Source organism: Myxocyprinus asiaticus, chromosome 6, assembly GCF_019703515.2.
Source record: "Myxocyprinus asiaticus isolate MX2 ecotype Aquarium Trade chromosome 6, UBuf_Myxa_2, whole genome shotgun sequence".
NCBI lineage: Eukaryota > Metazoa > Chordata > Actinopteri > Cypriniformes > Catostomidae > Myxocyprinus > Myxocyprinus asiaticus.
Genome location: NC_059349.1, coordinates 36473129 through 36491236, shown reverse-complemented (window position 1 = coordinate 36491236; position 18108 = coordinate 36473129). Strand labels below are relative to the sequence as shown.

The 18108-nt window shown below is 39.9% G+C and overlaps 1 protein-coding gene across 1 annotated transcript in view; it reads left to right on the top strand.

The window, feature by feature from the left end:
• LOC127442209 (pappalysin-2-like) overlaps window positions 1-18108 on the top strand; it is a 139239-nt gene that overhangs the window by 29589 nt on the left and 91542 nt on the right. Inside the window, exons 3-7 of the mRNA XM_051700059.1 lie at window positions 1043-1191; window positions 5824-6117; window positions 8631-8823; window positions 9211-9332; window positions 14738-14920. Of these exons, the coding sequence (XP_051556019.1) occupies window positions 1043-1191; window positions 5824-6117; window positions 8631-8823; window positions 9211-9332; window positions 14738-14920 (941 nt within the window). The remainder of the gene's footprint in view (window positions 1-1042; window positions 1192-5823; window positions 6118-8630; window positions 8824-9210; window positions 9333-14737; window positions 14921-18108) is intronic.

Sequence of the window (18108 nt, the reverse complement as noted above, 5' to 3'; positions counted from 1 at the left end):
GTGACTCACTTCAATCTGGGTGGCAGAGGACGAATCTCAGTTGCCTCCACATTTGAGACTGTCAATACACGCATCTTATCACGTGGCTTGTTTAGCGCATTACCGCATAGACTTGCGCTTGTGGAGGCTTCACGCTATTCTCTGCAGCATCCACGCACAACTCACCACGCACCCCACCGAGAGCGAGAGCCACACATTATAGTGACCACAAGGAGGTTAACTCAACGTGACTCTACCCACCCTAGCAACCCGGCCAATTGGTTGCTTAGGAAACCTGACTGGTGTTACTCAGCACACCCTGGATTCAAACTTGCGACTCCAGGTGTGGAAGTCAGCGTCTTTACTTACTGAGCTACCCAGGCCCTGAAAAAAGCTAGATTTGACTACTGCATTTATCTGTTTGTCAAATTTCAGTGCAGAATCAAATATGACACCCACATTTTTCACAGAGGGTTTAACATAAGATGCCAAATCTCCCAAATCATAATTTTTGCTGCCTGAGATGCCTGAATGCAAAGGTCTCGAGATGTGCTTTTAAAATCTTTTTAACTTTAAACAGCACCTAAAAAAACATGGCGCTCCTGTGCTGCTGCGCAACTGTCAAAGTGCTTGCGCATGTTTACATAGAAAAACAATTGAAAAACTGCACAGACGGTCTGAAATGTAATTGTAGTTCTAGTGGAAAGATCTTGGGATTCATTCTATCAGGCATCCCATCCAATCACATTACAGCCTATGTTTAGAATAGACCGTAATTCTAGAGTATTTGCGCCTAAATGCTTGCTTCTAATTTTTCCCACAGTAAATTGTTTGCTGATTAAGTCAAAAATTTTAATCACCAGTGTTAACAGGCTTGTAGCCCACCAGATTTACAGGTAATAAATGACAGGAATCTGGAAAATACAGTATTTTAATAAATTGCCATAAAATGCCCAAATAAGTCACTGGTGCCACAGGTGGAGAACATGTATACAGCACTTCCCTTAATAACAACTCTTTCAATGTGAAATTGCTTGACTGTGACTGAATATCTCTGCTGCAGGACCTACCTGAGTGTGAAGGAACTGAAGGATCTGCTTCATTTGAGCAGTTCAGACACACTGAACATATTCTTCGCTAATAATTCAGCACGTGAGGAGCTTGCTGGGGTTGCCACCTGGCCATGGGCCAAAGAAGCCCTTACTCATCAAGGTAAGATTTCCATCTGCCTCCTAACCTCCAAAGCATTTAAACTGGGTTAATTCTACCATATTCATACACAATGTCTATGTTAAAGAGATAATTTACACATAAATGAAAATTCTGTCATTATTTGATCACCCTCATTTTGATCCAAACCTGTATGACTTACTTTCATCCATGGAACACAAAAGGAGATGTTAGGCAGAATGATAGCCTGTTACCATTCACTTCCTTTGCATCTTTTGTCCATACAATGAAAGTGAATGGTGACTGAAGATGTCAGTGCCCTAACATTTTGCCTAGCATATCCTTTTGTATTTCATGGAAGAAGGCAAGTCATAGAGCTTTGGAACAAAATTAGGGTGATTAAATAATGTCATAATTTTCATTTTTAAGTGAACAATCCCTTTAAGATCTCAGATGTTTCCTACCACTATATTCCCGCAACACGTGTTTTTTTGTTGTTGTTGTTGTTGTACCCAATGCCATAGATCTTCGCTCTAATGACGTTTTTTCTGTCACTATAAATATTTTCTTTAAAGAAACACATTCTTGTCTCTTCCACCTTTATGAGATTAATGGGCCGTAATCTTGAGCATTAAAGAAAACACTTTCAGCATGCATAGATTTCCCTGTAGATTGCCCCTTAATCGTTAGGGCCTTCCACCGGGAGAGAAGAAAAGGAACTCGGCAAAAACCAAACAAAAACAAAAGAAAGGTATTACCCTGTTGCCATCTCTATCCAACTGCCAGCTGATTTTATAGTACTCATTGTTGCTGTGTTTTAGAGCTCATTAAAGCAAAATGGTCTCAGTTAGGTCCAGCTGCTTTAAAAAGGAGAATTCTCCCAAGCAGGAAGATTTCTTTTAGAAACCCACCTCTCATTGGTTCAACATGCATGATCAGATATTTTGGTCTTGGCGTTTTGGGTTATAGCTTTTGTTAATGAGATAATTTTGGCCAGTGCATAGAATGTGAACTTTTAAACTGATATTAACATGAGTAATTAATCCTGACTTGCTTTGATTTGAATTCGGTGATGGATAAGCATGCGTAATACACTCTATTTCTAAATTATATTTAATGTATACAGTAAATACATTTAATTGTAATCATTTTCAATTATATTTTTTATACCTCTTTACAGATTTATTTTGAAGACCCCACAATGGTATATATTTCATACTTGTCCATTTCTTTAATGATTTGAGCAGAGCCGAGATAAAAATTGTATCCCAATGCCCATCCTGTTTTCAGAAGGATAGGCATTTGTTTGCAAGATCAGCCACAACCTTGCTGTCTACCTTTTCCTCTGTGAACACATAGATCAGGGGTATTCAATTAAAGTATATATGTATATATATATATATATATACCAATCAGCCACATCATTAAAACGACCTGCCTAATATTGTGTAGGTCCCCCTCGTGCCGCCAAAACAGCGCCAACCCGCATCTCAGAATAGCATTCTGAGATGCTATTCTTCTCACCACAATTGTACAGAGCGGTTATTTGAGTTACTGTAGACTTTGTCAGTTCGAACCAGTCTGGCCATTCTCTGTTGACCTCTCTCATCAACAAGGCATTTTCGTCCACAGAACTGTTTTTGGCACCATTCGGAGTAAATTCTAGGGATTGTTGTGTGTGAAAATCCCAGGAGATCAGCAGTTACATAAATACTCAAACCAGCCCATCTGGCACTAACAATCATGCCACGGTCCAAATCACTGAGATCAAATCTTTTCCCCATTCTAATGGTTGATGTAAACATTAACTGAAGCTCCTGACCCATATCTGCATGATTTTATGCACTGCACTGCTGCCACATGATTGGCTGGTTAGATAATCGCATGGATGATTGTTGGTGCCAGATGGGTTGGTTTGAGTATATCTGTAACTGCTGATCTCCTGGGATTTTCAGTCTCTAGAATTTACTCCAAATGGTGCCAAAAACGAAAAACATCCAGTGAGGGGAAGTTCTATGGACAGAAACACCTTGTTGATGAGAGAGGTCAACAGAGAATGGCCAGAATAGTTCGAACTGACAAAGTCTATGGTAACTCAGATAACCACTCTGTACAATTGTGGTGAGAAGAATAGCATCTCAGAATAATATTCTGGAATGCGGTTTGGCGCTGTTTTGAGAGAGAGAGAGAGAGAGAGAGAGAGAGAGAGAGAGAGAGAGAGAGAGAGAGAGAGAGAGAGAGAGAGGAGGCCTTCAGACTGAGGAAAGATACTTTATGGGGGTTAAGGGGTGAGCCCTTGAGAGAAAATGTAGGTAATGTACAAGTCTTAATGAACCATTTTTATATTTTCCTTAAAATGCAAATCTACCAAAACCAAACAAACAATATACATCAGAATAGTGCAGTTTACAAATACTGTTTGCTATTGTTAAGTATAAATGGTCTGACTATCAAATAATGGAAATGTTTTTCATCATAAGCAGAGAAATATTTTTTTAAAGTTTTGGTTGTCTTTCTTGCCATTCATGCCAGAGTTGATGCTAACTCTGACAATGATCAATTTCCACAAAATTTAAACTCAAATTTCTTTGTTTATTTTCAATAGGGTCGAAAAATGTTGATTAATAAAGCATTAGCTTAATTTCTAGTCTAAAGGTGCTCTGGAACCATGCTAAATTGTCCCGTCACAAACCTTGCTTAGCTGAATCATGTCAGACACATAAAGATTTTTTCACTTTGCTTCATTTTCGTTGAAGCAAAAGTGTGCAGTGTCTTTTAGATGCCAGTATCCATCTATATTGCTGTTCATTGTATTTCTCCGCTATGGTCTACTGTCGTTAAAATAACCACGTGTGCAGCTCTACATTGCGGCGCCTCATATTGCGGGCCGGTGGAGAGAGGCAATGCATGTGGAGCACAAAAGGGCATTAATGAAATATGTTTGGTGCTAGAGAAAAATAAAAGATCAGTGCTATCTATCGCCCGGAACACGTGCGGTGTACACAGCTCTGTTGTTTTGTCGTGCTGCTAACTTAAAGTGTAGAAACGGTGAGATGGGGCACCCGATGTCATGACGTCTTGCGGTCCAGATGGAACTAATCTGGAGTCCGGACCCGGACCGCGGTCCGCTAATTGGTGACTGCTGACATAGAGCATGTCAGGCCAAGAAGGAAGGATGAACTATAAAGTTATCATAAAAAGGAATGCCCAAAGTGTTATACCTTAAATTCAAAAGTTACATTTGTTTTTGGGTCATCTTGGACGTTTAATAAAGATTTCAGAGGTGGTCTCAGCCAGTCATTCATGGAATTCATGAATGACTGACTGCCTGTCATTGAATTTTCAGAGATGTGGCTCCATTCTTATTATGTCCCTAATCCACCCATGCATTTGATTTACTGTCCTGTCAGCAACAGTCTTCAGCTGCAAGATGATCTATGTCCAAAAATGTTTCTGTGGACCTGCGTGGAGGTTAAAAAGTGAGATTAGTTTCTCGTAAATTAGTTGGCTCAGGTTTATGGCGTGGGTTTGGGCTGCAACCTTCCCTGCTTTAATTCCATGTAAATCACCAGATTATTTGTGAAAGTATGTTGATGTCCTATATTGAGAGACAAGGTCAAACTACTGCTTTGAACAGTTTAAGTGAAATCAGACCATTGCATGGTTTGCTGATCTTATGGTATAACTGTAAACAATCTATGTCTGTCAGACATGTCTAGCCAAACTCTATACATTTGGCAGAACTTCCATACAACATGGGTATTTCTTAAATACAACAGTCTTTCTCTCAAATCTTCTTTATCCTCTGCACCAAACATAGAAAATATCTCTTAAAGAGTTTTACAGATGGCCACATAAACCAACCTCTGTTTTTAATTAGTAAACAAATTGTGCTTTTGTTTTAAAACCCAATAACATGCAATAACTACAGGGTCAATATTGCAAACATCATGCAAATGATTTCAAAGGCTGGTACCAATGTCATCTTGCATTTCCTTTTAAATGTCTTCATGGCTGTTAAGCAGTTATAAATGTCACATCGTTAAGGCTTTATATTACATTTGCTGGTTATAAAACCAGATTCCAATATGGAATTCATCAGCGGGTATGGAGACTTAAATGCATTGTAATGTTCTGAAAATGGGTATAACATTAAGGAATACAACAGTGATACAGCAAATAGATGGTATCTTGTTCCTTGCTATTCTTACTGTGGTGGTCCCATTTTACAGGATAGTGCACGCTGTTTTATGAGCAGTATTTCTGAATACATTAATTGGATATTCTTACAGACTTCTGGATTTGAGATGGAGCTTTAATCCCTGCTGGAGGGAAACACTGTTTAAACCAGCCTAAGATGGTTTTCTGGTCTTAGCTGGATTTAGCTGGTCTAGCTGCTCTCCCAGCCTCACACAGCTGTTGTTCAGCTGGTTTAGCTCATCGCCCAGTCGGTCTAAAATGCCTAAAAGTCTAAAACACTAAAGTGGCCCAAACCACTCTAAAACCATAAAACAGACCAGCTTGATCATGCTGGGAGACTAACTATGACCAGCAAACCAGTTTAGTCTGGTTAAATATTGTTTTTATTAAAAAAAATTTAACACTTTGTCTACACTTTAATGTTTTCTGAGGTCATTCACATGTTTAAGAGATGTCAGTTTTTGTTATTTTCAGGTGGAATGATACTTAACCCCGCTTACTTTGGCACAAAAGGACACAACAACACCATGATTCATGAGATGGGCCATATTTTTGGACTGTACCACGTTTTTAAGGGCGTGAGTGAACGTGAGTCATGTGACGATCCTTGTCAAGAGACCACTGCATCCATGGAGACGGGAGATCTGTGTGCTGATACAGCACCAACACCAAAGTCTAAAGCTTGCCACGACCCTGATCCAGTCAACGACACTTGTGGCCTTACCCAATACAAAAACACACCTTACAACAACTACATGAGTTATACAGGTAGCCATGATCATTTTACTGCTTCTACGTGTCTAACTGCATTATAAATATATAAAGGAAAGTTTATTTATATACTACATTTCATATGGTAATTCAAAGTGCTTTACATAGAAATGATAAAGAAAATACAAGAAGATACATATAATTTTTTAATCAATTAAGAACAAGAAATACAAATAAGAATAAAAGTAATTAAATAAATAAAAACTATATATTAAAATGAATAAAAAGGTAGGGAAAAGAATACAGAAATAAAATGATACAGTTCAATAAGTGAAGTGCAGCACAGCGGTAGATGTCGGTAGATGTACAGCTACAGATGTGTTTTCAGTCTGGACTTAAATGTGGCTACTGTGGGAGCACATCTGACCTCTTCTGGAACTCCACACATCATGGATGTCCACACAGATTCATAGGTGTCTATGTTCACATAGTAATCCCTCTCTTCTAGATTTGACCTGAACCAGCTGAAGACTGTCTCAGAGAGCCCTACCCAGTTTTTCAGTCTGTCTAGGAGTATGTTGTGGTCAACAGTGTCAACGGCAGCACTGATATTTTGCTTGAATTGGTATTTAGGCCAATATCATTTATTATCTTTATAAGCCCCATCTCTGTTGTGTGATGTGACCAGAAACCAGATTGGAATTTGTCCAAGTAGCCGTTTGAGGTAAAGAATTTGTTCAGCTGATTGAAAACAACCTTTTCAGCAATATTTCTTATGAAGGGAAGATCTGTTGTTGTTTAACATGGAGTTATCCAGATTGCTCTTTTTTAGAAGGGGCTTACCAACTGCAGTTTTCAGAGACATTGGAAAACTCCCTGAAAAGATTGATGCATTTACTATTTCTAAGAGATCTGTTTCAAGACAGTTAAACACAGTTTTGAAAAAGGGCAGTCTGACCTCAGCGCAACATGAGGACGAGTGATCGCCAGTCTAATGTCATTGATTTTCTTCACGAAAACAAGATACAAACTCGTTGCGTTTGCCGTCAGAAAGCATTTCACATGGAACCTGAGTTGGGGAGTTAGTTAGTCTCCAGTACCATAAAGAGTGCAGGTGTTGTTATTGTGGTTGTTTATCATGTTTCAGAAGAAGGTCTGTCTAGCTGTGCCTAATTCCACATCTTTATAGATGTCATAATACATTTTTGTTTTCTGCCACATGCACTCAGCTTTCCTGCATTTTTTTTTTCATGCTTTGTATTGATGTTGTGTTTCTCCAAGGTGCTATACACTTGGCATTAATCTTCCTGACCTTTACATGATTGGTGTCATCAATAGCATTTTTTACTTTTGAGTCACAGATATATGTGGCGTCATACTGTAGATATGGCCTTCATAAATAGCACCATAGTATTCCAATTTATGTACCTCTTTTGACAGAGACAGATCTAGCTTCAAAGGCAGGAAAAATAAATAACCAAATAATCAATAAATCAAAGAAATTACAGAAATGGTCAGATAGCATAATAATTAATAACAATGGATGAAATATTTAGACCCTTAATGAGCAAATCCAGAGTGTGTCCACAATTATGTGGGGGTCTATCTACATGCTGAGTCAGATCAAAAGTGTTTAAAACTGTTATGAGTTCTTTGTCAGTGTTGTATTCAAGATTATCTATATGAATATTGAAGTCCCCAGCAATAACAAAACAGTCAAATTCAGAGGAAGTTGCTGATAACAGTTCTGTAAAATCATCAACAAAGACTATAGAGTATTTCGGAGGTCTATAAATAATTATAAATAGAATGTGTGGTGCACCTTTTAGCACAATACTTAGATTTCTGTTTTTGGCCCCACAGCAATCTCGGATTGACGTCTGATGTCTGATCGGCAACGGATTAGATAGGTTTGCCATACGTCTTGAGAAGGCCTTTGTCTTTCAATCACTTAACATAACAGATATAAAAGGCAAATTGGGTTCCCACTTGTTCTGTGAACATTTGTGAATATTGCTGCTACCGTAGTGGGGACACGACACATATATATGCAAGCTGGGCCCACAGGCTTTGGTGGTTGAGGGGCCAGTAATTTTTTGGTTGGGATCTGGGGCTCACAGAAATTGGAGAGCTTCATCACAGTCTGACTGTAGTATGCTTTGTGGGTGGGGCTCAGCCTGGGTTGTGTCCCTGGGCAGTGGTTGTTGTGGTTGTGCTGTGTTTTCATTTCCCTTGTGGGATGCATCAACCGAATGTCCATTCAGGTGCTCAAGTGTGATCCTGTGGCCATTCAGACAGTGAGGTGGTGTTGGTGTGCCATTCAGGTTGAGTGGATTGGCACACCTTGCAGATGGATGATGGAGGGAGAAGTAGATATTTTAATTTATGTTACTATATAAAAAGATAGTTCACCCAAAAATGAAAATTCAGTCATCATTTACTCTCTCTTTTGTAGCAGACTTGGAAATAACCTCAATATTCTGATAATGCTTATGATGAGTATCAAATCACATATGAGAATATACCAATGAATATGTCAAATATTAAACATTTGAACCATTTTCTTGCAGATGATGACTGTACAAACCATTTTACACCAAATCAAGTAGCTAGGATGCACTGCTATGTTGACTTAGTCTACAAAAACTGGGTTCATGGCAGAAAGCCCACCCCCATTCCTCTTGCGCCAATGGTGGTTGGTCAAGATGCAGATTCCGTCTCAATTCATTGGCTCCATCCAGTCAGTGGGCCGCTTGCCCACAGGTAAAGTAAGGAGTGTACATATAACAGACAAAATGGAAATAAATGTTTAACAATAATAGTTATCTATTATGTGAATGGGTGAAGTGTTTTGTTTTCGATGTTAAAATGGAAAGAGTTTGGGATGGGACTATTTGTTTTCCGGCCAATGGCAAAAGGCGGGAGTATTTGGGAAACATTTTTCAAAATTATTTTTGAAATTCTGTTTGGTGACGCCAGTGACACACAAATACGAAACTTCAATGTGAATTCTTTTTTTTTTTTTTTTTTTTTTACATTTTCAAAAACTGTTCAAATGATTCAAAGCTGAGAGAAACAAAGTAACTTTAGAATTTGTTATATGTCCCTGTCTTTATGCAATGTTTGAAGCTATTCTCTGTGTCTCTGTAGGGAGGGTGATGTGAGCTGCCAGCTCTGTGATGAGAACGGCGCATTCCATCAATACGCCTATGAAGCCACGTCTCCTCACGCCTGCGATTCCACTGGATATTGGACACCAGAGGAAGCAGTGGGTTAGTGCTCAATCATTCTTTATTATCTATCTCTCAAAATGTATGTTTCAGTGGCCAAAGCAGTAGAACACTAGTCTTTCTACATTAGTTTTTATCAGGGCTGTCAATCAATTACAGTTTTTAATAGAATTAATTACATGATATGCCGATTAATTAATTGAAATAATCACATATAATATTTGCTGAGAAATGCCCTCATGAAAAAATAATTAAATATATAGTGATTAAATAATTAATTTTTTTTTTTTTAAATAATTCTAAATATAATATACTGTATATTATAAATAGAATAATTCAGATAATTAAAATGCATTATATTATTGTGGCAGATGAGTAGCATTGATAAGACAATAAAAAAGTGGCTTCAGAAGGTAATAGGACTGTATAGTTTATTTCTATATTATTGAACATGAGCCTTTCATTGGCCTCCAGTCCATAGCAATCCATTTTGCAATTTAATTGGTCAATCTGTTGCAGATAGATTTATAATAAGAGCTTTTCTAAGGACAGGTCAATGTACACATGAGTCAGACAAATGCTTTTAAGGGTGTCTCACTTTGGTTGCATTGCGTCACAAACAGAGTGTTTTTAGGTTGCTGTGTCAAGTGAAGTTCCAGATGTAAATTCGCAAGGAGCTTGTTTATCTAGGTCTGCCAATCATATCCCAAGGAAATATATGCTTCCCTCGCTCCGGCAACAATTATTTTGGCATCCCTCCATTTCCCCATCTCCTCCTTTATATTTCATAAACATCTATAACAATTATTTCAAATTGTCTTTGAATTTCATGCCAGATATGTTTACCTTTATACACTCCAGGACTATATGTACCAGCGAACTCATGAAATGTAATTTGAAATTTAGAAAAACACGTCTCGAGATCCCTACATTCGGAATTACACTCAGTCCAGCTGTGTTTGAACGCAAGAATATATCTGTCCTCATGTTGTGCTTTTGCTAGTGTTAAGCAAGCCTATGGTTTGTTGTCTATACAGCTGAAGTTTTGCTAACTGCCCTCTTCTGAAAACAGGTGGTACTTCAAGTTTAAATTTCTACGATGGTAGAAATATTCCTTATTAACGTCCGGGGACATGATTAAATGCGTAAATTTTTTTAATGCATTTTTGAATACAAAATTAATTGCACTGTGTGACGAGGAGGAGGGTATGGCCGGACCATAACGATGGACGCCCGGCGCTGAATCAGCCCAGTCAGCCGGAAGCGGGATAAAGAGGAGCCGGGGGTGTCAGTTCAAGAGAGAGAGAGATGCCTGCAGCAGTCTTGTGTGTGTGTGTTTTGTGTTCTGCTGGAAAGCAGTTTTATGTTGTGTTTTGTTCATTTGTTTATTAAAAGTTTATGTTGACTGCCCAGCCGGTTCCCGCCTCCTCCTTGCCCATCGTGTGAATCCGTTACATTGGTGCTGAAACTGGGAAGGAGGAGGGATGTGCTGTCGGAGAGCCCTCGCTACTGATGGAGGGTCGCAATGCCGAGGAGGTGTGGTCCGGCAGAAGGCGGAGGAGCCCGCTGCCATCCGCCAGAAGACGAAGGAACCACTGATATCTGCCTGAAGGCTTAGGAGCCCGCTGCCATTTGCCAGGAGATGAAGGAGCCCACTTTTGTCTGCCAGGAAGCGGAGGAGCCGCTGATGTCTGCCAGGAAGCGGAGGAGCTGCTGATGTCTGCCTGGAAGCGTAGGAGCCCGCTGCCGTCCGCCAGGAGGCGAGTCCAATGCCATCGCCCGGTGTCACGGAGGACTGCTGCACTGCTGGCTGAGGACCAGTCGACAGTGTGTTCGGGGACCAGCGAGCCAGTTTTTTTCTCTCTGTCTCTCCTGCTCGCTCATTCCCTCTCCACTCTCCCTCCTCTCGTCCTACTCAGATTCCCAGGTGGCGGGGAAGACCGGCCGGTGGAAGGACGGCCGAAAGGGCCGAGGTTTCCCCGGCCTGAATCGGGTGTTGGTAGTATGTGACTAGGAGGAGGGCATGGCCTGGCCGTAACGATGGACGCCCGGCGCCGAATCAACCCAGTCAGCTGGGAGAGGGATAAAGAGGAGCTGGGGACACCAGTTCGAGAGAGAGAGAGAGAGAGAGAGAGTGAGAGAGAGAGAGAGAGAGAGAGAGAGAGAGAGAGAGAGAGAGAGAGACAGAGAGAAGGAGACGCATGCAGCAGTCTTGTGTGTGTGTGTTTGTATTCTGCTGGAAAGCAGTTTTATGTTGTGTTTTGTTCATTTGTATAAAAGTTTACGTTGACTGCTCAGCCGGTTCCCGCCTCTTCCTTACCCATCGTGTGAATCCATTACACACTGAACTGATGCCTTAAATTGACAGTCCTATTTTTAATGCATAATTATACCACCATGTAATGAATTTAAGATATTGACTCTGACATAAATGCTGTTGAAACTTGTGCTTGATCCTTAATACACCACTCATGAATAATCGGCTACATATAAAACAATACATGTTCTTTGATAAATTAGGATTTTAGCCTGGCTTCTATCTCTCCAAGCTTGTGTATTCATATTCAGGTGGATTGTTCAGTTTCCTGTGGGCCAGGTGCGTGCAAATCCGGAGAAGTCTGGAAAAATGTAGGGAATAAATCATTAAATTATATTTGCCAGGATAAAGAACACTCTTTTTGCCATCAGTGAATTAAAAAAAAAAGTTAACGTTTTGGTAATATTGGGTAGCGTCCAGAACTGGGCCGTCATAAAATGCGATGTGTATCCTGTGCAGCTTTTCAACTTTATCCTTGATGTAACAGATGTTGCTGATTATTCTAATCAGGAATATCTTAGCATCTGGGCTGCCCACTCATTGATGTGTCATGGATAAGATTTGGCTTTAAAATGTTTACCCAAAATGTGGAAATCCTCCATTGGTATGCAGTCATTTTCATAAAGCACAACATCATGAGAGGTCAAACAGAGAATCATCCATTTAGGTGGTAGTGGAGAGTGATTCCTGGCTTGGGTTCTTGTTTTGAGAATCAGATTGATGAGAAATAAAGCATTACATTTGCAAATACAAATATATATCTCTAAAAAAATATATGATTCTTGAGATATTAATGATGAATGAGATTTACTACTATTGGTTCAGGTTAGTAATAAATTACATCAACCTATTTTTGTTTTTGTTTTATTTTTAAGAATATGATAAAGTGCGTGATGACTACCTAATGTGAATTATTTTGTCAGTCAGTTAATCACGTCAGAAAGACTTTAAGAGCAACACTATTTGTGTAATATGAAATAATGCTTGCAATAATACAGCAGTGAATCATTTAATATCTTAATTAGTCCAGGCCAATTCAATAACAACAAATCATAGTTAGATCTTTGTATCTCACATTTTGTAGCACTTGCCCTCTCATTACCTGTACTGTAGCCTTAGTAAGTGCTTTAAGGCAGCTTTTTTGAGAAATAAGGGTTGAGCCAGGGAGAACAGAGACCTGGTTAAGGTTGCTGAAAGAAGGAAGGATGACATGCTCACAGATCTTGCCGCATTGCTTCTCCCTGCGGGAGCATTACACCACATCTGATACAGTCATTAATTCTACCCTGTGTGGAGGCCCTAGCTCTGTTTATCTGACCAATTGAGTTTTGTGGTTTGCCTTGGCCTGCTGCTGTTTACCTAGCTCACATCCACACATGTGAGGCCATGCTGGGTGCAAAGGAGCGCTCCCTGACTCAAGGCTGCTGTCTGTCCATCTGTCTCTCTCTACCTTAATGTTTACCACAGAGCTAAAAGTACAGTCTAATCTATCATTGCAAAGCATTTTGGAGGCAGACCTGCTGGAAGAACCAGCTTAGACCAGCCTATGCTGCTTTTCTGGTCTCCTATCCTGTTCAGGCTGGTCTGTTTTCTGGTTTGACTGGGATACCAGGAGGCTGACCATTTAAACCAGCTAAGCACCAACATGGTCAGACTGGGAAACCAGCTAGACCACCTTTTACCAGCTTTCCCAGGCTAGGTGACCAGCTAGACCATATTAAACCAGTTTGGCTAGGCAGGGTGACCAGCTAGACCATCTTAAATCATCAAAGACCAGCATGGTAAATCATTTGATATCTTAATTAGCAAAGGTCAGCACAAGCATGGCCAGACTGGGAGACCAGCTATCCCAGCATAAACCAGCTAAGACCAGCAGAGAGAATCATTTGATATCTAAATTAGGACAGCACCAGCCTGGCGAGACTGAGTGATCAGCTAGATCAGCTTAAACCAGCTTGGCCAGGCTGGGAGACCAGCTAGAACAGCTTTAAACAGCTTAGACCAGCACAGTGAATCATTTGATATCTAAAGAAGCATAGGCCAGCACCAGCATGGCCCAAATAGGAGACCAGCTAAACCATCTTAAACCAGTTTTGCCAGGCTGGATGACCAACTAGACCAGCTTAAACTAGCTACAGTAAGATCAGCATGGTGAATCTTTTGATATGTAAATTAGCACAGGCCAGCACCACCATGGCCAGACTGGGAGACCAGCTAAACCAGTTTAAACCACCCAAGACCAGCACAGTAAATCATTTGATATCCAAATAAGCATAGGCTAACTCAATAACAACATAATCATACTTAGATTTTTGAAACTTACATCTTGTTGAGCTTGCCTTCTTATCCTAGACTGTAGCCTCAGTATATACTGCTGATTTTAAAGCTGGTTTAAGCTTGCTTTTTTGTTGTTGTTTTTTTTAAGCTGTATTTAAAAGGGTGGAAGTTTATATGGCCTGATAGAAAGATTTGCTAGTTTCTCTTGTTTTAATTCACAGCTTGTTTTGACAGTGCCGACCTGGGGGCAAGCACTTCAAAAATTGTGTCCAGAGGCACTCGCGGGATTTCCTTCCCTGACTTGCTCCTGTTCTTCAGGCCACCGAGGACATAAACTCTTAGTTTAATAAATTATTTTGTGAGCACTGTCCATCCCAATTAAGGCACCAGTCTGTCTCTCTTGCCAAGTTGCACCTGGGTCTTATGGTCGATTAAGGTCTGAGGAAAAGTGCTTCACATCCATTGCCAAGACATGTGGTTTTTTCCCAGACTCTCTCTCCCTGTTTCTCCTTTAACTCACTCTGCCTCCCACCCTCTCTCTCTTTTTTTCCACAAAATTGTCATAACAAGATTCAAGGAAATTCAAGAGATTAAACAGTTGTTTGTAACAAGCACACATAATGAGTGTGCACATAAAATGTTCAAGTGAAGTGTGCCCACTATTTTGTCAGGTTTTTGAAAGCATTGCTATGGAAATGGATAGTTTTAGGGCTAATATGCCAGTTTTATTACAATGAATTATCTCATCCTTCCAGGTGTATGCCCCATTTGCCAAAAAGATTCTTAGCATTTGACAGAGAGTTACAGTATTTTCTTTTAGCTTTTGATGATGTTTGCGTGTGTGTTTTTGAAGGGGCCCCTGATGTGTACCAGCCCTGTGAGCCTAGCATGCAATCCTGGAGTCCTGAGGTCAACCTCTATGAGGCCAACATGACCACACCATGCCCCCAGACCGAAGGCTGTTTGTTGGAATTACGCTTCCTTCACCCTGTTCTTCCTGACAGCTTAACCGTATGGGTCACCTACACCTCAGCCAGTGAGTAGTATCTGAACATATCCACCTTTTTCCTGAATGTGGAAGTGTTCCATGATTTATAATGGACACGTGTTTTCATTTTCCGGTCTCCAGTGTTTTCACTCACATCGCTGTATGTTATTAGTGGATAAGGTGATGTTTAGCATATTACATTTGTTAAAAAAAACAAAAAAACAACAACAAACAAACAAACAAAAAAAAATTATTAAAAGCATGTGGCTCCATAGTGCTGATACTTTAGAGTCATGGTACTCAACAGGTGGCCCGCGGGCCACATCCGGCTAGCAAACCATCGTTTTGTGGCCCACTTAATGTTGTCATCACATAACTGAATGTGTATGAATTTTGAGTCTTTACGGTAATTCTCAGTATTGATATGCTGCTGAACCGCACAGTGGAAAAAACGGCAAACGGAAAAAAATAATGAAATAAATGAAATCCGCGAATATAAATCTGATTATAAGCCGCTTTATATAACATGAGTGTGGGGTCAGTCTGCACATGCGTTGATAACAGTTTGTGTTCGTGCTCTCAGTAACTTTAAACATGCATGTGCTGAGTCTCTCTTCCACACCTGTTCATCACTGCCATTGAGTGAATCAACAGAGTGTCAGGTGAAAAATAAGCTCAACAGATATATATGCTCGTCACAAACAGTAATAACTGAAAAAAAAAAAAGAAAAAAAAAAAGGGTAATCCTGCAATAAAGGAGCTGAGCTCTTTTGGAGCTAGTATTGGATATAAATGTCTTGTTTTGAGGGCACTTAAAAAGCATACTAACTTTTTATTTTTTTTATTTAAAAATGCCAAAAAGTTTCTGTGATGGTTAGGTTTAGGGGTAGGTGTAGGGTTAGGGGATAAATTATAGTTTGTACAGTATAAAAACTATTATGTCTATGGAGAGTCCTAATGTTAGGAATATCAACATTCAACACGTGTATGTGTGTGTCTGTGTGTGTGTGTGTGTGTGTGTGTGTGTTTGTGTGTGTGTGTATTTGTGTGTTTGTGTGTGTGTCATGACAATCTTTGACAGTGACAACAGAACAGATCATCATCTTTCTATATACAGTAAACATTTCTGACATTTTTCAAAATGTATATTTTAATTGTATATTGACATTTTTTAGAGCGGTGTATTCTGCTGCAGTATGTGGTCTACTTGTAAAAGGGTGAATATTTTAAAACAAACAAACAAAAAAACATATTGGCCTATATATGATCATTATAATAATAGTATATCACAGTTTTTTTTTTTTTTTTTTTTTTTTTTTTAAAGAATCACACTTTTACAAGAATTTTGCTATATATCTATATGCAATGTTTTATTTTACTTGTGTTAATTACATATATACAACAGTTAGTTCTGGTCCTCGAATCTGATTGGACGAGAGATGTTCCATGAGTACTGATGGTCTCACACCATCATCACTCGGACGCTTCACTGTGTGTATCACTCCGCTTGTGTTCGTGCCATTCTAAACTAAAGTGTAAGAGCAGTGCAGATGTGTTAAGAGCTACTGTATATGTGTCTCTTTACATGTAATTTTTTGAAAATGTTTGTGTGTAATATGAGCCAGTTAGGTGACGTGAAGTGAGTCAGTGTCAGTCAGTGTTTACATACAACAGCACTACGTGATCACTCGTATTACTACTACACTACTGAAGCTAGGAAATAGCTTTAAACAGCTTTAAACGAACAACTTCAGCAATACGGCTCATCACAGCTGAGAGACACAACAGACTGATTAACTACACAAACTCAAGGCGCTTACCTCTTTCCACATTGGAGAGGACACACTGTTTAAAATGGCAGAGGAGACTGCGGTTTCTATAGTGAATGACTCTTGTGCACCGGCTACCGCGAAATAGGGAGAAATACCCCCGCTTAGATGGCTATTTTTCCACTGAGAAAGATGATCTTCAGAAAGCTGACAGCATCTCTGCTTGGGAGTAGCAACAGGTGATAGCACATGCGCCATCTCTCTCTCTCTCTCGCTCTCTCTCTCTCTCTCTCTCTCACACACACACACACACACACACACACACATCCGTCCTTGTTTATCCAATAACTTCACAAGCCGTGATAGTATTTCTGAAGTGACATTTTTGAATTACTAACGAAGGCTTGGACGCATCATTTGTTTTGAACCGGCAATGGCAGATTCTGATCCGTTGCGTAAGAAAGTAGTTCCATGCCCAAATTACTTGTTCATTGAACTGTTGTATATAAGCAATATCACACTCACAATCATGCTGTATGGCCCTAAATCAGCACTGCTGTGATTACCTACGGCACTTGGCCTGCGGGCGAATCATAGCAGTGCTGATGTAGGGCGATATCACACTCTTGCTCATGTGATATTGCTTAAGTATACATAATGTATTAAATAGCATATAGCATAGTCTGCTCACCTTATTAATATAAAAAGTAATTAAAATGATTAAAAAAAACTGCGGCCCTCGAGGCTAAAGGGATCCTGCTTTCTGGCCCTCTGGCTTTCCAAAGTTCAGTACCCCTTCTTCAGAGAGCCGTGATGAACGTTTTTGAAAGTGCCAAACTTGTCAAAGATTAAGAAGTGGGTGGATGATGTGAAGCAATAAACCAAGGTTAGTAAAGTTAATATCATTAACTACATTGAGTTGTTATGACAGCCAGCAACTGCACAAGTTGAGCCTGAACTAATTTTTACTCCAACTAACATTTAAAATGGCTGTTGTTCTCTGTCTGTAATGCTCCTATTGGTAGTTTCTAATGGAAACCAGAAACAGAAAACAGTCCAACACAGTTAGAATCATCATGGTGCCACCCAGTGGTTATTTAGGAAAATGTCCTAAACACCAGTCGGAAAAGTTGCCATTTTAAGGCATAAAGCTGCCTCGTTGAGGGTGCCTTGGCCTGTAGTATCTGGCTGAGAATGCCAGATCAGGCCTTGAGCTTGGAGAGCTGATCCGTCCTTAAAATAATTTTCCAGAGAGATCATCTAACAGCTCTATCACCGGGAACCTGTGGCTGTTTGGTCATTTGTAACTAGTATTACTGTTTCCTTGTCTTCCCATATTTTGCATAATACTTGATGCAGCTAGTGGACTGGGGGAAACTTGATGTAGCTAGCAGACTGGAGTTTTACTGGCCATAGGCATAAGGCATCCAAGCCTAGTGGAGCTTGTGTCATAGAGTACCAAAGACG